At 42.5% G+C, this 25,059-nt stretch overlaps 1 protein-coding gene across 2 annotated transcripts in view; it reads right to left on the reverse strand.

Annotated features, from left to right (window-relative positions):
- The window catches only part of ddx24 (DEAD (Asp-Glu-Ala-Asp) box helicase 24), a 28,998-nt gene extending 5,981 nt beyond the window's left edge, over positions 1-23,017 (reverse strand). The window contains exons 1-7 of one of the 2 annotated variants that reach the window (XM_067991949.1): positions 22,876-23,017; positions 21,429-21,485; positions 18,459-19,168; positions 8,825-9,220; positions 6,357-6,510; positions 2,413-2,928; positions 1,755-1,830 (exon numbers count right to left, since the gene is read on the reverse strand). In XM_067991949.1, the coding sequence (XP_067848050.1) occupies positions 1,755-1,830; positions 2,413-2,928; positions 6,357-6,510; positions 8,825-9,220; positions 18,459-19,161 (1,845 nt within the window). In that variant the 5' untranslated portion in view covers positions 19,162-19,168; positions 21,429-21,485; positions 22,876-23,017. The remainder of the gene's footprint in view (positions 1-1,754; positions 1,831-2,412; positions 2,929-6,356; positions 6,511-8,824; positions 9,221-18,458; positions 19,169-21,428; positions 21,486-22,875) is intronic. The other variant, XM_067991948.1, reaches the window with a different exon arrangement.
- Between the last annotated feature and the right edge of the window lie 2,042 nt (positions 23,018-25,059).

Below are 25,059 nucleotides of genomic sequence, written 5' to 3' on the forward strand. Positions count from 1 at the left end.
GAGGCAGAGGACTACTAAATGAATACTTTGCATCAGTCTTCTCTAAAGAGGATGCTGCCATTGTGGCAGTAAAGGAGGAGGTAGTAGCAATATTGGATAGAATAAAATTAGATAAAGAGAAGGTACTTAAAAGATTGGCAGTACTCAAAGTAGAAAAGTCACTTGGTCCAGATGGGAAACATCCTGTTACTGAGGGAAGTAAGGGTGGAAATTGCAGTCTCTGGCCACAATCTTCCAATCCTCTTTAGTCCTCTGGCACCTCCCCCATGTCTAGAGGAAATGTTATACCCCTGTTCAAAAAAGGAGAGGGGGATAAATGCTGCAAATACAGGCCAATCAGCCTAATGTCGGTGGTGAGTAAACTTTTAGAGACAATAATCCGGGACAAAATTAATTGGCATTTGGAAAAGTATGGGCTAATAAATGAAAGATGGTACGGATTTGTTAAAGGAAAATCGTGTTTGACTAATTTGATTGAGTTATTTGATGGAGTAACGGAGAGGGCTGATGAAGGTGGTGCGATGGATGTGTATATGGACTTTCAAAAGGTATTTGATAAAGTACCACATAATAGACATGTTAGCAAAATTAAAGCCCATGGGATTAAAAGGGACAGTGGCAGCATGCATTCAAAATTGGCTAAGGGACATAAAGCAGAGAGTAGTGGTGAACGGTTGTTTTCCAGACTGGAAGGAAATATAGTGGTGTTCCTCAGGGGTCAGTATTAGGACCACTGCTCTTTTTGATATATATTAATAACCTGGATTTGGGTATGGGGGTATCATTTCAATGTCTGCAGATGACACGAAACTCAGAATTGTAGTAAACAATGTGGAGGATAGTAACAGACTTCAGGAGGACATAGACAGACTGGTGACACATGGGCAGACACATGGCAGATAAAACTTAATGCAGAAAAGTGTGAAGTGAGCCCTGGGGATGCACATACACAAATCTTTGAGGGTGGCAGGACAAGTTGAGAAGGCAGTTAAAAAAGCATATGGGATCCTGGGCTTTATTAATAAACGCAGAGAGTACAAAAGCAAGGAAGTTATGGTAAACCTTTAGGCTTCAGCTGGAGTGTAGTGTTCAATTCTGAGCACCACCCTTTAGGGAGGATGTCAAGGCCTTGCGGGTGCAGAAGAGATTTACTAGAATGGTACCAGGGATGAGGGACTTCAGTTATGTGGAGAGATTGGAGAAAATTGGCTTGTTCTCCTTACAACAGAAAAGGTTATGGGGAGATTTGATAGAGGTGTTCAAAATCATGAACACTTTTGATAAGAGTAAACAAGGAGAAACTGTTTCCAATGGTGGAAGGGTCAGTAACCAGAGGACACAGATAGGTTTAAAGTGATCAGCAAAAGAGCCAGAGGCGACATGAAGAAACATTTCTTTATGCAGCAAGTTGTAATGCACTGCCTGAAAGGGTGGTGGAAGCAGATTCAATAGTAAATTTCAAAAGGGAATTAGATAAATACATGGAGAAAATTTTTTTACAGGACTATGAAGAACGAGACTAATTGGATAGCCCTTTCAAAGAGCTGGCACAGGCACGATGGGCCGAATGGCCTCCTTCTTGACTGTACCTACTGTATGATATACAACAGAAAACCTTAGATCGAGTGAAGCTTGTTGCAGTTCAGATATAGGTTTTATGTACTGTATAATCTCATTAAAAAAAATTCACCCACCCCAGAAGATACTAAAAGGAAAAGCTCTCAAGAATTTAGACTTTACCATTTCAGCCATACCTGATAGTGAATAACATGCTGTACATTTGGAATATCTAGACCTCGTGCTGCAACATCGGTGGTTAGTAAAACACAACTGAAATATAGTAAGAAAGACAAACTAAGGAAAACGTTCAGAATGAATGTCACCAAAGTTTCCCAAACAAAATTCATATAAACAAGAACTTGACACCCTGTCATTTAGCCACATCTAGATGGTTCTTCCTACCCACTTCCTTTTTGTTTGGTATTCACAGAAATAACATTTTCATTTATTGAACTCAACTTCCCTGCAATTAAACTTGTCCCACTGAAATCCTAAAAGGAAAGTGTGAGGTTTATTATTGAAAAAATAATGTAGGTTTTTGTCAAATGCTATTTATGGCCAGTTTATTTTCCTTTTCTGCCGTGACTGCATTTACTCAAAGACAGGTACTATTCCAGCCAGGAATACCTCGTTCCTATTGCCTGGCTTCAAATGCAATTCCACTGCCCAGGAGAATGCCTTGCACAAGCATGTCTATATGCATGCACAGATCTTCCCTTCAAGCAGCTAAAATTTTAATGTTGAATAGCATCTACACACTCAAAACTTTTAAAGCAACTCCAGCTAAGATTATAAAGAGCACAGGAGGTTCAGATATAATATATACTTTCCCCAATGGTTTTAGAAACTTACCTCTCTCTCTCAGCAAACCTTTCTAAATTCTTCAACCTCTGTTTCTGATGCATGTTTGCATGTAGCGGCAGTGGATTGCATTCCAGGATAGTGAGCAGTGCGTTCAGACGCTTAATACAATCTATACTATTTGCAAAGACCATTGTTCGGCCTGGATACTGAAGCAAGAAGTAATACAGGTATGTGTCTTTTTCTTCTACCTCACACTGGATCCTGGTTTCAGTGAGGGTCTCAACTGTACCCTCTTTCCTGGATAAATCGATCACTTTTGGTTTTCCTTTGATGCCTACTTTTTGCATCAGAACTTCTAACTTGGTTTCTGTATCCATTTTTTTGACATTCTTCTTTCCCAATACTCTTGCAGGAGCTTGATGAACCATAGTTAAAGTGGCAGAAAATACAAAGATTCTTCTTTTTGGATGGTATTCTTTGTCATGTAGTAGCTCCAATAGCTGAGACAGTTCTGCAAAATGTCCCTTTTCAACCATGCGATCTGCTTCATCAATCACCAAGCACCTAGGTCAATTGAATAATATAAATTATTCTGCATTTGCAGTGTGCTGCATTCTTGATTTTTTACATCACATCTTTATAATCAGTTACTGTGACAATTTACACAATAGATCCACTTTACAAAGTAATAAACACTTACTCACCAATAACCTGCTCACCGATGCTCAGTTTGGGTTCTGCCAGGACCACTCGGCTTCAGACCTCATTACAGCCTTGGTCCAAACATAGACAAAAGAGCTGAATTCCAGAGGTGAGAGTGACTGCCCTTGACATCAAGACAGCATTTGACCAAGTGTGGCACCAAGGAGCCATTCAACAAGATCATGGCTGATCATCTACCTCAACTCCACTTTCCCACCCTATCCCCATATCCCTAATTCCCATAGTGTCCAAAAATCTATCAAACTCAGTCTTGAATATACTCAATGACTATGCAGCCACAGCCCTCTGTAGAGAATTCCAAATATTCACAACCCTCTGAGTGAAGAAATTTATCCTCATCATGGCCCTAAGTGGCTGACCCCTTATCTTGTTCTAGGCTCTCCGGCCAGAGGAAACAGCCTCTCAGCATCTATCCTGTCAAGCCCTCTAAGAATTTTATACATTTCAATGAGATCACCTCTCATTCTTCTAAACTCCAGAGAATATAGGCCTATTCTACATAATTTCTCCTCATAGGACAACCCTCTCATCCCAGAAATCAATCTAGTGAACCTTCATTGTACTCCTCTAAGACAAGTATCTCCTTCCTTAGGTGAGGAGACCAAAATTGTACACAGTACTCCAGGTGTGGTCTCACCAGAACCCTACATAATTGTAGCAAAACCTCCTTACTGTTATACTCCAACCCCCTTGCAATAAAGGCTAACATACTATTTGCCTTCCTAATTGCTTGCTGTACCTGCATGTTTACTTTGAGATTCGTGTACAGGGATACCCAAATCCCTCTGACTACCAACATTTCTAAGTCACCCTTTTAAAAAAAAATTCTGCTTTTCTATCTTCCTAACAAAGTGGATAATTTCACATTTCACCACATTATACTCCATCTTCCATGTTCTCGACCACTCGCTTAACCTGTCTATAACCATTTGCAGCCTCTTTGCGTCCTCCTCACAAATTACTTTACCACCTAGCTTTGTATCGTCATCAAACTTGGATACATTACATTCAGTCCCCTCATTCAAGTCACTGATTTATATTGTAAATAGCTAAGGCCCAAGCACTGATCTTTGCAGCACCCCACTAGTTACAACCTGCCAACCTGAAAATGATCCGTTTATTCCTATTCTCTTTTCTGTCCGTTAACCAATCCTCAATCCGTGCTAATATATTACTCCCTATCCAATTAGCCCTAATTTTGTGTAACAAGTCTCGTGTGGCACCTTATCGAATGCCTTTTGAAAAATCGAAATATATTACATCCACTAGTTCCCCCTTATCTACCCTGCTAGTTTACACCCTCAAAAATTTTTTAAATAGATTTGTCAAATACGATTTCCCTTTCATAAAACTTAACAGGAAAAGGCTGAACAGGATGGGGCTCTTTTCTCTAGAAAAGAGAAAGCTAAGGAGTGACCTGATAGCAGTCTTTAAGATGCCTTTGGATTTTCAAAAGGCATTTGATAAAGTACCACATGATAGACATGTTAGCAAAATTAAAGCCCATGAGATTAAAGGGACAGTGGCAGCGTGGATACAAAATTGGATAGGCGGCAGAAAGCAGAGAGTAGTGGTGAACGGTTGTTTTTCAGACTGGAGGGAAACATACAGTGGTGTTCCCCAGGTGTCAGTAATAGGACCACTGCTCTTTTTGATATACTTTAATGACCTGGACTTGGGTATAGAGGGTATAATCTCAAAGTTTGCAGATGACACTAAACTCAAAAATGTAGTAAACAATGTGGAGGATAGTAACAGACTTCAGGAGGATGTAGACAGAATGGTGAAATGAGCAGACACATGGCAGATGAAATTTAATGCAGAGAAGTGTGAAGTGATTCATTTTGGTAGGAAGAATGAGGCGCTGCAATATAAACCAAACGATACAATTTTAAAGGGGGTGCAGGAACACTGAGACCTGGGGGTGCACATACACAAATCTATGAAGGTGGCAGGACAAGTTGAGAAGGCTGTTAAAAAAGTATATGGGTTGCTGGGTTTTATTAATAGAGGCATAGAGAACAAAAGCAAGGAAGTTACGCTAAACCTTAATAAAACACGGGTTAGGCCTCAGCTTGAGTATTGTCTCTAATTCTGGGCACCACACTTTAGGAAGGATGTTAAGGCCTTAGAGAGGGTGCAGAACAGATTTACTAGAATGGTGCCAGGGATGAGGGACTTCAGATATGTGGAGAGACTGGAGAAGCTGTGGTTGTTCTCCTTAGAACAGAGAAGGTTAAGGGGAGATTTGATAGAGGCGTTCAAAATCATGAACGGTTCTGACAGAAGTAAGGAGAAACTGTTCCCAGTGGCAGAAGGGTTGGTAACCAGAGGACACAGATTTAAGGTGACCGGCAAGAGAGCCAGAGGGGACATGAGGAAACACTTTTTACGCAGCGAGTTGCAAAGGTCTGGAATGCACTGCCTGAAAAGGGTGGTGGAAGCAGATTCAATAGTAACTTTCAAAAGGGAATTGAATATTTGAAGGGAAAAAATTTACAGGGCTATGGGGAAAGAGCAGGGGAATAGGATTAATTAGATAGCTCTGTCAAAGAGCCAGCACAGACATGGTGGGCTGAATGGCCTCCTACTGTAATGTACCTACTATGGTAATGAAAGGGTAGATGTAGAGAAAATATTTCCAGTTGTGGGGGAGTCCAAAACTAGAGGTCATAAAAAAAGATAGTCACTAATAGATCCAATAGAGAATTCAGGAGAAACTTCTTTACCCAAAGAGTGATAAGAATGTGGAACACAGTACCACATGGAGTAGTTGAGGCAAACAGCATAGGTGCATTTAAGGGGAAGCTAGATAAGCATGAGGGAGAAAGGAATAGAAGGATATGCTGAAAGGGTTAGATGAGGAGGGGTGGGAGGAGGCTAGTGAGGAGCATGAACGCCAGCACAGACCAGTAGGGCCGACTGGCCTGTTTCTGTGCTGCATACTCAATGTAACAGAATAAGGGCTGGGGAATTCTTCCAGGGTCCTGGCCAACATTCACTCATCCAACATCACAAAACAGATTATCTGGTCAATTACCTCACTGCTGCCTGTGGGACCTTACTCTCCAAAAATTGGTTTGTGTTTACCTACATTACAACAGTGACTACAATTGAAAAATACTTAATTGGCTGTGAAACGCTTTAGGACTAAAGTTGTTTCTTTCAACCATTATATAATCAGATGTAACATGTTAAGTTTCTTGATGACCACTTCTTTTTTCCCCCCTCAATACTACTACAACACATTCAAATGGATTTTGGCTCACCTGAGTTGTTTCAAATGACAGAGATGTGGATGTCTCTCCTTTATCAGTTCCCACAGTCTCCCTGGCGTTGCAATCACGATTTCTGGCCTGCGATTCAAAACCCTTTCCTGCTTCTGAGCAGCCATTCCTCCAACTAATGTTACAGTTCTGATCCCTGCAAAAGTATGGATTGAAGATGAGGTACTTAATAATCCAGTCTCTCACACACACACACACACACTGGGTTAAGCATACTGGGACTGGAATTCAAATCTGGCCGAGATGGGAACGAGAGTCCTTTCTCTGCTGCATTCCAATGATATTCATCAGTCTGAACCTAATTTCTACTGGCATGGACCCCCCCAGCAGAAATCTACTCATAATTTGGCAGAAATTAGCAATCTTCCTCAAAAAAGCATAAGGTCGCCTAGTGTGGGAAGTGGAAAAATTCATACTGGTGCAGTAGTGAGTAATATTCTAGTGTAAAGATTACCAAACATTTTTTTTTGCTGAGCCCCCCATCCCCCTTCTCGGAGATTCATTCCGTGGAGCAGCTCAGATAAGTCTACTGACTGCTTCTACAAATTGGCAGGAATTCAATCAACCCATGCTGTGCTGCGGTCGCACCACGCCCACCTCCTTTGTCTACGCGAGACTGCATCGGTGGCTCTTGTACTTGTTAGTTTACACCAGCTCGTCTTGCTCGCACACTCCCCTGATAACTTTGTCATGCACCTGTTTGGAAACCTCTGTCCTGATGTTAAGGCACAGCATATCTAACCTGGGAATGCCTGATGCTGGTAGTAATAGTGGAAAAGAGCTCCATTACCCACCACTGATTTTCTTTTGTTCAGTAGAGTGACGTGCATGGAAACCCTTCACCCGTTGTCATGCTGAAGGGTCTCCAAACAAAACTACTGAGAAATTCACACAAGTACATTTTCTGTTTGTCTAATATAGTGTTCACTCTCACCCCTTACTTAAGGGCACAGAAGTTAGGGACAAGTCAGTAAGAGACAAGCTAAGGGAGCCCAAAAGTGTTTGTGGGGTACTGTTAATAAGTTATAACCTCACAGCTTACCAGCATAATGTACTGATAAGTTTCCTACTGATTTTCCAACTATGGCCATCCTTTTCATCAGGACATTGCCGTGCAAAGTTATTTAGAGTACAGTGAGAAGCATTCCACCCACTAGTGACAGGTGTAGCCTCCAGGTTGCATGAATCAGGCTTGCTGGTCATTTGCCAACAGCATCCTGGAATCCATCACAAAATGGTGATCACCAAAAAAATTGGGTGGTATATAGATTAGTTTCACTCCAATGCAATACTAATTTTAATTGTTTTTCATTTCTTCCCACCTCTTTAGGTCTCACAATATCAGTCCCTAAACAAGGCAGTGTACAGGTCATCTCCTGTTTGCATATTTGCTAATGCCTGTTGGTCAGTGTTTACACAAAGTGAAAGAATGGCCTAGGTCAACACACCATCCCATTCTCTTCTTTCTATCGACCCTCACAAGCAAGTAGTGAAGAGCCCAATCTCAGATCTGCATCTCCTCAATGGCATGGATGAGAGTAGAAACCAACTGGGTGACTAACTATGAAAATAATTCTCATGCAACCATTACTGTGTAGTATTTTTGTTCCATTCTTAGCAAAGGCAGTGTAGTATAAAAATACTGCAATATACATACATGGGCACAAACAATTGTTCACTCCAGCATATATATTTCATAATTTCTCCAAATTCAATACCATCCTTTCTCCCTAAAAGTAATTTTTACAGGTTTAAAAGAAATTTTTACTCTCCCAAAAGACAAAATTCTGAGATCTCGAGTGTGTGCATAACGAGCAGAAGGGAAAAAAACTGCAAAGAGCGTTTGATTTAGTTGTAAATCTATATCCTAAAGCCTACCTGGCTGTGCAATGGTGAGGTGGGATTCAATGTTCCTGCCTCTTGCATGCCAGCAAAAGGCAGCAAGGGAATGCCGTTAAGATACGTAGTTGCCCTAATTTCCATACAACATGTGAAAGGGCCCGATTAAAATAGATGTATCGCTTCTATAGTTTTTTGTTCTTCCTGTGATAAAGTATCTGGTCACCACTTGACAGCTGACCAGATTAAAACCAGAGATGAATTATGTGGGGTACTGCAGTAATATTACTTCGCTCCATCTTGCACTATTTCTGAGTGGCCCGCAAGCAAAATATCAGTTAGGATTGTGGTCCTTGACAAAAAGTAAGTAATGCTGACACTCAACTGGATTACTGCTTTGTATTTGCTCTAAATACAAATAACCACCACGGGGAGAGAAAAAAGTACTACATAAGACAACCACAGGTACTTACTATTTTCAGCAACTTAGTTCTGTAAAATTTGAAATTTCTATAGTGACTTTATTCTGCTAACAAGTTCAGAGATGAATCCTGAAAAACATTACTATACCCCGCATACTGTAAAGCCGTGCACAGTTACTGCATACTTACCAGTGTACTTGGCGACAGCATCAATATGATGCTTTACCTGGACAGCTAATTCTCTTGTTGGAGTTAGGACCAGGCCCAACAATGGATTTTCAACATTAGAAGCTGTACTAATCTCAAAATCAAAATTTGCATTGTTGATCACTTTTACACAGCCTAGGTTGTGAGATACAGGATTCTCTTCATTGCCATTTGCTTCCACCTCCTCATGTTCCTCCAGGTGTTCACTGGCATTTTCCAGTACATCATCATGGACTGCTTCTTGACCGTCATTTTTAGAAGTATCCAGGTTGCCTTGCTGTATTTCCTCATTTCTCTTCAATTTAGCCTCCTTAGCTTGTCTCCATTCTAATATAAGGTGGATCATGGGAATAGCAAATGCTAGCGTTTTACCACTGCCTTCAAGTTAAAAAGATAAAGATCAGAAAAGAGTCAGGTAATTCAGCTTAGAATAGCACATCAAGAATGTGAGAATTCATAGCAAACAATATCTGTATTTTACATTTATAAATTAAATGTCCTAGAATTTTTATATTGATGAGCATAGCAGAAAATTGTTTCTTTTCTATGTAATAGTGATGCAAAAGTATTACCAGTTTACTTGAAATTCAATGCAATACAGTAAAACTTGATGAGATTATCTGTCAGAACTAGTGTTATCAGAATTTGTGAATAGATTTTAATATCACTATATCTACTCTGGGAATTATCTCATTAAAAATCATGAAAATTAGATTTGGACCACAAGAAAAAACAAAAAAACTATCTATTGAGCAAGTTTTACATCAAGGCCATGTATATGACTATACTGGACAGTCTTAACGAACTGGGGAAAAAGTCACAATATGAGATTCAGAATAAAGCTGAGCTTAGACTATTATAATAAATATGGCCTCCTCCTGTGCTGTACCTACGATGATATGTAAACAAATTTAAAACACGCTTTTACTAGGGCAAGCGGGTTGCAACTGACAAACTGGCTGGTCACTACTATTAACGGGCGGGGAGCGTAACGGGCGGGGAGTGTATTGGGTATGGAGGTAAATTAAAAAAATAGGACCTCAAAGGTAGTAATCTCAGGATTACTGCCAGTGCCACGTGCTAGTCAGAGTAGAAATAGGAGGATATTTCAAATGAATACGTGGCTAGAGGAATGGTGCAAGGGGGAGGGATTCAAATTCCTGGGACACTGGAAACGGTTCTGGGGGAGGTGGGACCAGTACAAACCGGACGGTCTGCACCTGGGCAGGGCCGGGACCGCTGTCCTAGGAGGAGTGTTTGCTAGTGCTGTTGGGGAGGGTTTAAACTAAAGTGGCAGGGGGTTGGGAACCTGAGCAGGGAGAGAGAGGAAAGCGTAACAGGAAGGGACAGAAGGTATGGAGTAATAGGTAAAGTGTTAAAAAAGGAAAAAGCAGGAACTAAGCGTCACAAAACAGATTTGAAAGTTCTTTATCTGAATGCACGTAGCATTCGTAATAAAATGGACGAGTTAATGGCACAAATAACTACGTATGGGTATGATCTTGTGGCCATTACAGAAACATGGCTGCAGGGTGACAACGACTGGGAATTAAATATGCCAGGGTATTTAACAATCAGGAAGGACAGGCAGGAAGGAAGGGGAGGTGGGGTGGCTATGTTAATAAAGGAAGGAATCACTGTAATACAGAGAAATGATATTGGGACAAAGCATCAAGATAATGAAACAGTTTGGGTGGAGATAAGGAATAATAAGGGAAAAAAAACATTAGTGGGCGTAGTATATAGGCCTCCTAATAGTTGCAACTCTGCTGGAAGAAGTATTAATCAGGAGATAGTCGGGGCATGTAATAAGGGAACAGCCATAATTATGGGGGATTTTAATTATCATATTAACTGGACAAATCAAATTGGGCAGAGCAGCCTTGAGGACGAGTTCATTGAGTGCATCAGGGATGGATTTCTTGAGCAGTATGTAACTGATCCTACAAGGGGGCAGGCAACCTTGGACCTGGTCCTGTGTAATGAGTCAGGATTAATTAATAATGTCCTAGTTAAGGATCCCCTTGGAACGAGCGACCACAACATGGTTGAATTCCATATCCAATTAGAGGGTGAGAAGGTTGATTCTCAAACAAGCGTACTGAGCTTGAATAAAGGAGACTATGATGGTATGAGAGCGGAATTGATTAAAGTGGACTGGGAAAATAGATTAAAGGGTAAGACGGTACATGAGCAGTGGTGTTCATTTAGGGAGTTATTTTACAACTTTCAAAATAAATATATTCCACTGAGGAAAAAAGGGTGTAAAAGAAATGACAGCCACCCGTGGCTAAGTAAAGAAATCAAGGATAGTATCCGACTAAAAACAAGGACATATAAGGTAGCCAAACTTAGTGGGAGGATAGAAGATTGGGAATTCTTCAAAAGACAGCAAAAAGTAACTAAAGGATTGATTAAGAAAGGGAAGTTAGATTATGAAAAGAAATTAGCAAAAAATATAAAAACAGATAGCAAGAGTTTCTATAGTTATATAAAAAGAAAAAGGGTGGCTAAGGCAAACATAGGTCCCTTAGAGGATGAGACCGGGAAATTAATGGTGGGAAACATGGAGATGGCAAAAATGCTGAACAAATATTTTGTTTCAGTCTTTACAGTAGAGGACACTAAGAATATCCCAACACTGGACAAACAGGGGACTCTCGGGGGGGAGGAGCTAAATACGATTAAAATCACTCAAGAGATGGTACTCAGTAAAATAATGGGACTCAAGGCGGATAAATCCCCTGGACCTGATGGCTTCCATCCTAGGGTCTTGAGGGAAGTGGCAGTAGGGATTGTGGATGCTTTGGTGATAGTTTTCCAAAATTCCCTGGACTCAGGAGAGGTCCCGGCAGATTGGAAAACTGCTAATGTAACACCGTTATTTAAAAAGGGTAGTAGGCAGAAGGCTGGAAATTATAGGCCAGTTAGCTTAACATCTGTGGTGGGTAAAATTTTGGAGTCTATTATTAAGGAGACAGTAACGGAACATTTAGATAAGCATAATTTAATAGGACAAAGTCAGCATGGCTTTATGAAGGGGAAGTCATGTCTGACAAATTTGCTTGAGTTCTTCGAGGATATAACGTACAGGGTGGATAAAGGGGAACCAGTGGACATAGTGTATTTAGACTTCCAGAAGGCATTCGACAAGGTGCCACATAAAAGATTATTACTTAAGATAAAAAATCACGGGATTGGGGGTAATATTCTGGCATGGGTGGAGGATTGGTTATCGAACAGGAAGCAGAGAGTTGGGATAAATGGTTCATTTTCGGACTGTCAACCAGTAACCAGTGGTGTTCCACAGGGGTCGGTGCTGGGTCCCCAACTCTTTACAATCTATATTAACGATTTGGAGGAGGGGACCGAGTGCAACATATCAAAATTTGCAGATGATACAAAGATGGGAGGGAAAGTAGAGAGTGAGGAGGACATAAAAAACCTGCAAGGGGATATAGACAGGCTGGGTGAGTGGGCGGAGATTTGGCAGATGCAATATAATATTGGAAAATGTGAGGTTATGCACTTTGGCAGGAAAAATCAGAGAGCAAGTTATTTTCTTAATGGCGAGAGACTGGAAAGTACTGCAGTACAAAGGGATCTGGGGGTCCTAGTGCAAGAAAATCAAAAAGTTGGTATGCAGGTGCAGCAGGTGATCAAGAAAGCCAACGGAATGTTGGCTTTTATTGCTAGGGGGATAGAATATAAAAACAAGGAGGTATTGCTGCAGTTATATAAGGTATTGGTGAGACCGCACCTGGAATACTGCATACAGTTTTGGTCTCCATACTTAAGAAAAGACATACTTGCTCTCGAGGCAGTACAAAGAAGGTTCACTCGGTTAATCCCGGGGATGAGGGGGCGGACATATGAGGAGAGGTTGAGTAGATTGGGACTCTACTCATTGGAGTTCAGAAGAATGAGAGGCGATCTTATTGAAACATATAAGATTGTGAAGGGTCTTGATCGGGTGGATGCGGTCAGGATGTTCCCAAAGATGGGTGAAACTAGAACTAGGGGGCATAATCTTAGAATAAGGGGCTGCTCTTTCAAAACTGAGATGAGGAGAAACTTCTTCACTCAGAGGGTGGTAGGTCTGTGGAATTTGCTGCCCCAGGAAGCTGTGGAAGCTACATCATTAGATAAATTTAAAACAGAAATAGACAGTTTCCTAGAAGTAAAGGGAATTAGGGGTTATGGGGAGCGGGCAGGAAATTGGACATGAAGCTGAGTTCGGATCGGTCAATGCCCTGTGGGTGGCGGAGAGGGCCCAGGGGCTATGTGGCCGGGTCCTGCTCCGACTTCTTGTGTTCTTTAGATTTGTGGTTGGGATCAGATCAGCCATGATCTTATTGAATGGCGGAGCAGGCTCGAGGGGCCGATTGGCCTACTCCTGCTCCAATTTCTTATGTTCTTATGTTCTAACCTTGTAGATCATGATCAACACAGCTTCAATCAATTGCATTGGAATTGGGTCACTTACTTTGCTAACTGGGGAGTGTTGCTCAGGTCAAACAACCAACATATAATTTATCTACAACGTTCCTGAAGAGAGAGAGTCAATTTTGAAACAATCTAAATATGTTTATTGCAGAAGATTCAAATCACATCAGTCAGGGCGATGCAGTCAGATAGACTGGACTTCCACATTTGCAAGCTTTGTTTGAATCCAGCCCAGATAGATGGGAGAAAATCCTCTGCTGTTTTCCCAAACTTACCTTTTGTAGAATCCTTACCACCAGCAGTCAGTTATTAGTGGGTGTGGGTCCAAATCATAGAATCATAGCATGGTTACAGCACAGGAGGAGGCCATTCAGCCCATTGAGACCACGCCAGTTCTTTGTAAGGGCAATCCAGTTACTCCCATTCCCCCGTGGCCCTGCAATTTTTTTACCTTCAAGTATTTATCCAATTCCTTTCTGAAAGCCACGACTGAATCTGCTTCCACCACCCTTTCAGGCAGCGCATTCCAGATCATAACTACTCAATGCGTAAAAAAGTTTTTCCTCATGTCGCTTTTGGTTCTTTTGCCGATTACTTTAAATGTGTCTCCTCTGGTTCTCGACCCTTTCGCCAATGGGAACAGTTTCTCTTTGTTTACTTTATCTAAACCCTTCATGATTTTGACCACTTCTTTCAGATGTCCTCTTAACCTTCTCTGCTCTGCTCTAAGGAGAACGACGTCAGCTTCTCCAGTCTATCCATGTAACTGAAGTCCCTCCTCCCTGGAACCATTCTAGTAAATCTTTTCTGCACCATCTCTAAGGCCTTCACGTCCTTCCTAAAGTGCAGTGCCCAGAATTGAACACGATACTCCAGTTGTGGCCGAACCAGTGCTTTATAAAGATTAAACATAACTTCCTTGCTTTTGTACTCTATACCTCTATTTATAAAGCCCAGAACCCCGTATACTTTTTCAACCACTTTCTTAACCTGTCCTGCCACCTTCAAAGATTTGTGCACATATACCCCAAGGTGTCTTTGTTCCTGTACCCCCTTTAGAATGTACCATTTAGTTTATATTGCCTCTCCTCCTGTATACACTGTATACCCAAGTCCAGGTCATTAATATATATCAAAAAGAGCAGTGGTTCTAATACTGACCCCTGGGGAACATTACTGTATACTCCCCTCCAGTCTGAAAAACAACTGTTCACTACTACTCTCTGTTTCCTGTCACTTAGCCAATTTTGCTGACAAGCCTATTATGTGGCACCTTATCAAACGCCTTTTGAAAGTCCATATACACAACATCAACTGCATTGCCTTCATCAACCTTCTTCGTTACCTCATCAAAAAACTCAATCAAGTTTGTTAAACATGATTTGCCTTTAACAAATCCATGCTGGCTTTCCTTTATTAATCTACACTTGTCCAGTGACTATTAATTTTGTTCCGGATTATCGTTTCTAAAAGCTTCCCCACCACCGAGGTTAAACTGACTGGCCTGTAGTTGCCGGGTTGATCCTTACACCCTTTTTTGAATAAGGGTTTAACATTTGCAATTCTCCAGTCCTCTGGCACCACCCCCATATCTAAGGAGGATTGGAAGATTATGGCTTTGTTTGCCCTACCTCTGCAATTTCCATCCTTCCCTCAGCAATCTAGGATGCATCCCATCTGGACTGGGTGACTTATCTACTTTAAGTACAACCAGTCTTTCTAGTACCTCCTCTTATCAATTTTTATCCCATCCAGTATCTCAACTACCTCCTCTTTTACTGTGACTTTGACAGCATCTTCTTCCTTGGTAAAGACGGATGCAAAGTACTCATTTAGTACCTCAGCCTTGTCCTTTGCCTCCATGCGTAGATCTCCTTTTTGGTCCCTCATCAGCCCCACCCCTCCTCTTACTGTTTACTATTTATATGACTACAGAAGACTTTTGGATTCCCTTTTAATGTTGGCTGCCAGTCTATTCTCATACTCTCTTTTTGTCCCTCTTATTTCCTTTCTCACTTCTCCTCTGTACTTTCTATATTCAGCCAAGTTCTCACTTGTATTATCAATGTGACATCTGTCATACACCCCCTTTTCTGCTTCATCTTACTCTCTATCTCTTTCATCATCCAGGGAGCTCTGGCTTTGTTTGCCCTACCTTTCCTCCTCGTGGGAATGTACCTAGATTGTACCCGAACCATCTCTCCTTTAAAGGCTGCCTATTGTTCGATTGCAGTTTTGCCTGCCAATCTTTGATTCCAATTTACCCGGGCCAGATCCGTTCTCAACCCACTGAAACTGACCCTCCTCCAATTAAGAATTTTTACACTAGATTGCCCCTTCTCCTTTTCCGTAACTAATTATCACGGTTCCCTAAATGTTCCCCCACTGACACTTGCTCCACTTGACCCACCTCATTCCCCGGAGCCAGATCCAGTAATGCCTCCTTCCTTGTTGGGCCGGAAACATACTGATCAAGAAAGTTCTCCTGAACACACTTAATTCAGCCATAATTTAGCATTTAATGAAGAATTCGAAGTTCAGGTTAGAGTTACAGCAAAGTTCTACTATGTCGAGTAGGGCTTCACTCGAAATATAATCATGTTATAACTGAATTGGGAGTGCTCACCACCACTTTGACTTTACTAAATTACAGTACTTACGGTTTTTCTAAGCAGTTACCAACTTTCCTCATGGGAAGACTGACAGTTGTCAAAAATAAAATTCCCTAAACAAGTTTTGCCGACAGTTTGCAGTGATTGGATGCTTAAAGCAAGGGAATGGGATGAGTAATGGTAGCTTTTTTGAGGGGGTGTGCTGCTTTTATATTATGCAGTGGGGTATCAGCTTGATTCTGTGGTAGCACTTTCACATGAGTCAGCAGGTTGTGAGTTCAAACTCCATAGCAGGAGTTGAGCACATAATCTAGGCTGACATTTCAGTGTAACACTGAGGGAGTACTGCAATGTTCAGGGTGCCGCCTTTCGAATAAGACATTAAACCCTTGCCCTGTCTGCCTGTTCAGGTGGATGTAAACAATCCCATGCCACTATTTGAAAAAAAGGGGGGGGTCTCCCAGGGTCCCGGCCAATATTTATCCCTAAACCAACACCACCAAAACAGATTATCTGGTCATTTACCTCATATGCTGATTGTGGGACCTTGCTGTGTGCAAAGTGGCTGCCACATTTTCCTACATAACAACAGTGACTAAACTTCAAAAAATACTCCACTGGCTGTGAAGCCCTTTGGGATATTCTAAAGATATCGAGTCTGCAGCACAGAAATAGGCCATTCGACCAACTGGTCTATGCCAGCCTTTTATGCCTCACATTAGCCTCCTCCGTTCCTACTTTATCTAACCCTATCAGCATAACATGAAAGACACTATATAAATGCAAGTTCTTTCTTGTCCCTCAAAAAGGTGATAAACACTGGTCATCTAACTCATATTGATATGGAAGTTACAGATAAAGGTATATCCAAAAAGCTACCTTTTGGTACATAGAAACATAGAAAATAGGAGCAGGAGTAGGCCATTCGGCCCTCGAACCTGCTCCGCCATTCAATATGATCATGGCTGATCCTCTATCTCAATATCATCTTCTCACTCTCTCTCCCCATACCCCTTGAGGCCTTTTGTGTCTAGAAATCGATCTAGCTCCTTCTTAAATTTTTCCGTGACTTGGCCTCCACAGCCTTCTGTGGTAAAGAATTCCACAGGTTCACCACCCTCTGAGTGAAGAAATTTCTTCTCATCTCAGTCCTAAATGTCCTACCTCGTATCCTGAGACTGTGATCCCTCATTCTGCCCCCCCTAGCCAGGGGAAACATCCTCCCTGCATCCAGTCTGTCTAGCCCAGTCAGAATTTTATAAGTTTCAATGAGATCCCCTCTCATTCTTCTAAACTTGAGCCGAGTCGACCCAATCTCTCCTCATACGACAGTCCTAGGGATCAGTCTGGTGAACCTACGCTGCACTCTCTCTATGGCAAGTATATCCTTTCTTAGATAAGGAGACCAAACCTGCACACACTACTCCAGGCGTGGTCTCACCAAGGCCCTGTATAACTGCAGTAAGACATCCTTGCTCCTATACTCAAATCCTCTTGCAATGAAGGCTAACATACCATTTGCCTTCCTAACTGCTTGCTGCACCTGCATATTTGCTTTCAGTGACTGATGTACAAAGACACCCAGGTCCCTTTGTACATCAACATTCCCCAATCTATCACCATTTAAATAATACTCTGCCTTTCTGTTTTTCCTTCCGAAGTGGATAACTTCACATTTATCCACATTCTACTGCATCTGCCATGTATTTGCCCACTCATTCAACTTGTCTAAATCGCCTTGAAGCTTCTTTGCATCCTCCTCACAACTCACGATCCCACTTAGTTTTGTGTCGTCAGCAAACTTGGAAATATTACATTTGGTTCCCTCATCCAAATCATTATTATATATTGTGAATAGCTGGGGCCCAAGCACTGATCCCTGCAGTACCCCACTCGTCACTGCCTGCCACCCCGAAAAAGACCCATTTATTCCTACTCTCTGTTTCCTGTCTGTAAACCAATTTTCAATCCATGCCAGTATATTACCACCAATCCCATGTACTTTAATTTTGCACACTAACCTCTTATGTGGGACTTTATCGAAGGCCTTCTGAAAATCCAAATAAACCACATCCACTGGTTCTCCCTTATCTATTCTACCAGTTACATCCTCAAAAAACTCCAAGAGGTTTGTCAAACTGATTTCCCTTTCATAAATCCATGTTGACTTTGTCTAATCCGGTTGATATTTTCTAAGTGTCCCTTAATAACATCCTTTACATTAGACTCTAGCATTTTCCCTACTACTGTTAGGCTAACCGGTCTGTAGTTCCCTGTTTTCTCTCCCTCCTTTTTTAAATAGTGGGGTTACATTTGCCACCCTCCAGTCTGCAGGAACTGTTCCATAATCATAGAATTTTGGAAGATAACAACTAATGCATCCACTATTTCCATGGCTACCTCTTAGTACTCTGGGATGCAGATTATCAGGTCCTGGGGATTTATCGGCTTTCAGTCCCATCAGTTACACAAGTAACCAGCAGATACCGATATATCTGTGGTTTACAAATGACCATTATAAGCTTTTATACAACATATTGTGAAATTATAGCACCAACCTGTTTCTGCAGCACCAAGAATGTCTAGCTTGTCTCTAATAGCAGGTGGCAGTACCAAGGCTTGGATGGGAGTAGGAGCAGTATAACCAAGAGTACTCAAGGCACGGAGTACTGGCTCTGGGACAAACAGGTCTTTCCAGGCAGAAACATCTGTGGTCTGCTCAGATGAACATGACTGATGTGTTGACCAGTTTTTCACTTTCATGGCTAGTCTGGAGGACTGAGCAGCTGCTAACTTTTTCTTCTTCCGTTTCTTTTTCTTTGGAACAACAGTAATGTTTGTTTCCGCCTCCGCTGTCTCATTTTTATCTAAAAGTTCAAGTTCATTCATATCCTCAGAAAAATGAACATCATCTTCATCCTCGACATGTTGAATGTTGACCTTTTTCTTTTTGCGTTTTTTCTTTGTTGCTTGCGTCAATTTTGGTAAATCATCTCCACCAATTTTGTGTTTTTTTGGAGAAGAATCGGATACCTCTGAAATATCAGACTTTCTTTTTTTTGTTTTCTTCTCTGTTGGTTGAATAGCACTAACCAAATGATAATCTGTAAGCTCTTCAAAACAGATCAGCCCTCCCAAATCTTCCTCACCGAAAAGAGTTGGGTCTATAGCCATTGGTTTCCATTGTCCAGTTACTTTAATCTTCTTCTGTTGGGCTTTAGAAGAAGGTGCAAAAAACTTCTTTCTTTTTCTTTCTTTCATTTTGACCCTAAAAAAAAATCACAAGCAAAGTTATGAAAAGCAATTTAATAAAATTTCTGTTCATAAACAGTTCACACTCACCACTTTCTCAAGGGCAATTAGGGATAAGCAATAAATGCTGGCCTTGCCAGCAACGCCCACATCCCATGAACGAATAAAAAAAAACACTGCAAATGTTGTGCTCTGTTTTCAACAGCCAGTACAGGTTGAGATGACAAAAGTATAAGTATAAAATAAAGTAACATATAGGAGAACAAAGACACTAATCAGAATGAAGAATTTACATGACATTGTAAATCCTAAGATTAGACTAGTTTGAAATCTTTTAAAATTATCCAAATCTTTTAAAATTATTAAATAATCCTGGCATATAACATGCACTGTCACACAATTTCTGTTATTTTAACTTAGGCAGATTTATTCTCCCACACCTGATTGGGTCATTCTTCTCATTTGTTGGCTCTCAGTCCTAGTTCTGTTAGACCTGACTTCCACTTTCTCAGTGTAGCAGATCATGGACAAGCAAGTTAAAACAAACTAAAAACAATTGAACAGCTCCAAGCTAAGTGTAAATGCAGGCTTTTTAAACAATGATTGTTAGTTACAACAATTTACACTTTTTACCCCCTGAATGCAACTCCTTTTCTTACAACGATCCTGCAAAACAATCTTAAAATGTTGCGTGTTTCAGCTCCCTCACCAAGAATATTTGGGTTCCACATATCTCCCTTCTTCCTAATTTACCTGTCAAACAAGTCGGGGTTCAACTCTGTTTCTCTCACCACACATGCTGCCTGACTTGAGCCTTTTCCAGCATTTTCTGTTTTTATTTCTGATTTGTAGTTTGACCTTTAACTGATCCCAGCATTAATTTCAGTGCAGAGCAATTATACCTTCCAGCTTTAAAGGGACAGACACCCACAATCTATTTTACAAAGCATAATGTTCCTGCCTTATTAAACAATGAATCTCCTGATTTAATGTGAGTAGTGCAACAGGAGACTCAATAGGGCCAACGAATAATTTCTACCATGTTGAGCTCCCCAGTGACTCACTGGGTAAATGCACAACCCAGTATATTTCTGACTCAGAGGTCAGGGAGGCCCTGGTTTATGCAGTTAGGTTATCTCTGTAATTTATCCCTATCTCTGTTACATCAATCAGCCCTTCAACCCTCCAAGATCTCTACATTCCCCCAACTCTGGCCTCTTGTACACCCCCACTTCCTTCACCCCACCATTGATGGTTCTGCCTTCAGCTGTCTAGGCTCTAAGCTCTGGAATTTTCTCACTTAACCTCTCTCCCCCCCACCCCCCCACCCCCCCAATCTTTAAGAGCATCTTAAACCCAACCTCTTTGACCAAGGGTCTTGTCATTTGTCTTGATGTCTTCTATTTAGGCTCAGATCTAGCAGCTCAAAACTGGGCATCCATGAGGTGTTGTGGGCCATCAGCAGCAGCAAAATTGTATTCCAGCACAATCTGTAACCTCATGGCCTTGCATATTCCTCACTCTACTATTACCAACAAGCCAGGGGATCAATCTCGGTTCAATGAGGACTGTGGAAGAGCATGCCAGGAGCAGCACCAGGCATACCTAAAAATGCAGTGCCAACCTGGTGGTGAAGCTACAACACAGGACTACATGCATGCTAAACAGCAGAAGCAACACACTATAGACAGAGCTAAGTGATTCCACAACCAACAGATCAGATCAAAGCTCTGCAGTCCTGCCACATCCAGTCGTGAATGGCGGTGGACAATTAAACTAACAGGAGGAGGAGGCTCCTTGAACAAACCCATCCTCAATGATGGCAGAGTCCAGCACATGAGTGCAAAAGACAAGGCTGAAGTGTTTGCAACCATCTTCAGCCAGAAGTGCCGAGTGGATGATCCATTTCGGCCTCCTCCCGATATCCCCACCATCACAGAGGCCAGTCTTCAGCCAATTCCATTCACTCCACGTGATATCAAGAAATGGCTGAGTGCACTGGATACAGCAAAGGCTATGGACCCCGACAACATCCCGGATGTAGTGCTGAACACTTGTGCTCCAGAACTAGCTGTGCCTCTAGCCAAACTGTTCCAGTACAGCTACAACACTGGCATCTACCCAACAATATGGAAAATTGCCCAGGTATGTCCTGTCCACAAAAAGCAGGACAAATCCAATTCGGCCAATTACTGCCGTATCAGCCTACTTTCAATCATCAGCAAAGTGATGGAAGGTGTCGTCGACAGTGTTATGAAGCAGCATAACCTGCTCACCGATGCTCAGCTTGGGTTCCGCCACGACCACTCGGCTCCAGACCTCCAGGCCTTGGTCTAAACATGGACAAAAGAGCTGAATTTCAGGTGAGGTGAGACTGACTGCCCTTGACATCGAGGCAGCATTTGACCGAGTGTGGCACCAAGGAGCCCTAGTAAAATTGAAGTCAATGGGAATCAGGGGGAAAATTCTCCAGTGGCTGGAGTCATACCTAGCACAAAGGAAGATGGTAGTGGTTGTTGGAGCCCAATCATCTCAGTCCCAGGACATTGCTGCAGGAGTTCCTGAGGGCAGTGTCCTAGGCCCAACCATCTTCAGCTGCTTCATCAATGACCTTCCCTCCATCATACGATCAGAAATGGGGATGTTCGCTGATGATTGCACAGTGTTCTGTCCATTCGCAACCCCTCAGATAATGAAGCAGTCCGTGCCCACATGCAGCAAGACCTGGACAACATCCAGGCTTGGGCTGAAAAGTGGCAAGTAACATTCGCGCCAGATAAGTGCCAGGCAATGACCATCTCCAAGAGAGTCTGACCACCTCCCCTTAACATTCAACGGCATTACCATCGCCGAATCCTCCACCATCAACATCCTGGGGGTCACCATTGACCAGAAACTTAACTGGACCAGCCATATAAATACTGTGGTTACAAGGGCAGGTCAAAGGCTGGGTATTCTGCAGCGAGTGACTCACCTGACTCCCCAAAGACGCCCCTCCCACCATCTACAAGGCACAAGTCAGGACTGTGCAGCAGGCACATGGAAACACCACCACCTGCACGTTCCCCTCCAAGTCACACACCATCCCGACTTGGAAATATATCGCCGTTCCTTCATCGTCGCTGGGTCAAAATCCTGGAACTCCCTTCCTAACAGCACTGTGGGAGAACCTTCGCCACACGGACTGCAGCGGTTCAATAGGCGGCAGCTCACCACCACCTTCTCAAGGGCAATTAGGGATGGGCAATAAATGCCGGCCTCGCCAGCGGTGCCCATGAACGAATAAAAATGTCATTTTTTTGGTCTGATTACCTCCTGGGAAACTGCTTGGGTCGTTTTACTACGTTGAAGGTGCTATATAGAAGCAAGTTGATCACAACTTAGATGGCAGTCCTAGATGGATTAGGCCTAGAAAATACCGGAAAGCCTCTGCAGGCCGATCGGTGCGAGATGCCGGCTGACCTGCTGAGCGCTTCCAGAATTTTCTGTCGGTATAAAACATAGGTAATGTTCTCAAGCAGCACCGACCCGCCGGCTCCGCTAATATCCCAACCGAAGTCCGCCAGGGCCCCGAAGTGAACCGCACCGCAGCACAGCTCAGGCCACCGCTGAGGGGGAAACCTCCTCCCTCCCCCCCAAACACCGTGACCGGTACCGCTAACGAGCCGAGTTATTACCTGCCGACTGCGCGGAATAATAACCCTAAGATTCTGGTTCTTTTACCTGAGGAAGTGCGGTGGGGTGCGGCCCGGCCGAGTTCACTCCAAACTGACCCGGCAACCGAATCAACCACGCGGCCTCCCTCAGCCCAACCGCCGCGGCGTCACTGGGGAACGGCCAATCCGAGGCCGCGATACTTGGAGGTGACAGATTGAGGGGGGAGGGTGGGGGGGGGACTTGATTGACAAAGTGAACAACCGAGAACAGGTTCAAACTCCGAGGGAAGAATCTACAGGCCAGGAAAGGTAACCAGGGCGGATCAACAGCTCCACCACACCCCTCCCTCCCGACAGCTGAGCATCAGCCCTTATGACAGGCAAAACACGGCGTTAGCCTGAAAGCACAGTGGGCCATGGGCTTTTCACAACTTAAACTAAAGGTGTTCCATCCCTTTCATTTGGGAGGAGTTGTGTTGTCAGCATCAGTCATGCGTTTAGAAATGGCTGAACGGGGAAACAAAGTTGTCGAATGATTTTGTCGAAGGTGTGGGGGAAGATTCGTCGTAAATTTCTGATTTTAACACCTTATTTGGTACATCCGGCTAGCTATCATTAAATTTGCTACATATATTACAAACTCTTTATTTGGGTATCATCCACTATGATCATCCACTATGTTAGCCCTCTAGGTGGCTTCTGGATATGATTTTCTCATTCTAAAGCTAGCTGTCACAAAGTTGCACCTGCAGCTAAACACTGCTGCCGCTAGACGGAACTCCACAAGCTCGGGGAGCTGCAGACCTCATATACTTTAGCATCACTAAAGCACTCTGCAGGAAATTTGATTTGTCCGGACTGTGGACAACAACATGGGAGACCCACTAATTTTACAGTATTTTTGGAACCGACTGTAATTCTGCCTTTCAAGCCAAGAATAATTTAGGGATTCAGATATCAAAGAAAAAAAAAGTAATTTTAGGGACTTCAGCATAACTTTACAGGGTCCAGTTCTTTTCATTGGGAATCTATTCCTGATATATCATGTTAATTTGTGATCCAAAATCTTTTACAACATGTATTTGACCCTGAGATGAACTTCCGACCCCATATCCGCTCCGTCGCCAAGACCGCCTACTTCCACCTCCGTAACATCGCCTGTCTCTGCCCCTGCCTCAGCTCATCTGCTGCTGGAACCCTCATCCATATGTTTGTTACCTCTAGACTTGACTATTCCAATGCTCTCCTGGCCGGCCTCCCATATTCCATCCTCCATAAACTTGAGCTCATCGAAAACTCTGCTGCCCGTATCCTAACTCGCACCAAATCCTGTTCACTCAACACCCCTGTGCTCGCTGACCTACATTGGCTCTGCGTCCAGCAATGCCTTGATTTCAAAATTCTAATCCTTGTTTTCAAATCCCTCCATGGCCTCGCCCCTCCCTATCTCTGTAACCTCCCCCAGCCTTACAATCCTCCACGATCTCTGTGCTCCTCCAATTCTGGCCTCTTGCGCATCTCTGATTTTAATCGCTCCACTATTGGCAGCTATGCCTTCAGCTGTCTGGGCTCTAAGCTCTGGTATTCCCTCACTAATCCCCTCCGCCTCTCTACCTCTCTCTTCTTTAAGACGCTGCTTAAAACCTGCCTCTTTGACCAAACTTTTGCTCACCTTTCTTAGATCTCCTTATGTGGCTCGGTGTCAAATTTTGTTTGATAACGCTCCTGTGAAGTGCCTTGGGATGTTCTACTATGTTAAAAAGTGCTATATAAATGCAAGTTGTTGTTGTTGATCCCAATGACAGTGAATTCTATACGTACAAGACAAAATTGGATCAGCATCTGTCCCCGCACCAGATCCCAGAAAATATCATAACATTTTGTAAACTACTAACCAAATTTACTTACAATTATAAATTATTCTGAAACAAAAAAATGTAGGAAAGAACACTAGAAGTACACTAATTGTATAATAATACTGGAAACAGTCCTCAAGGGAGTTAATCTGCCATTACCCACATTTACAGAGTCCAATGCTTCTGAGCCAGTACTAAAAAATTGCAGCCATGACTGGGACATTTATCCCTCCGATCTCCTTTGAAGAAAGCAAGGAAACAAAATGTTCAAAGCTTTTCATACCAATGGATTAATGGCTTGTAGCAGTTATATTAACTTTCTTGCATTTCAACCAATTGTATTAGCACATATTAGTCTTGAAACTGATGTATATATTAATACATCAATCATGCTG

This window comes from Heptranchias perlo, chromosome 10 (assembly GCF_035084215.1).
Source record: "Heptranchias perlo isolate sHepPer1 chromosome 10, sHepPer1.hap1, whole genome shotgun sequence".
Classification (NCBI taxonomy): Eukaryota; Metazoa; Chordata; class Chondrichthyes; order Hexanchiformes; family Hexanchidae; genus Heptranchias; species Heptranchias perlo.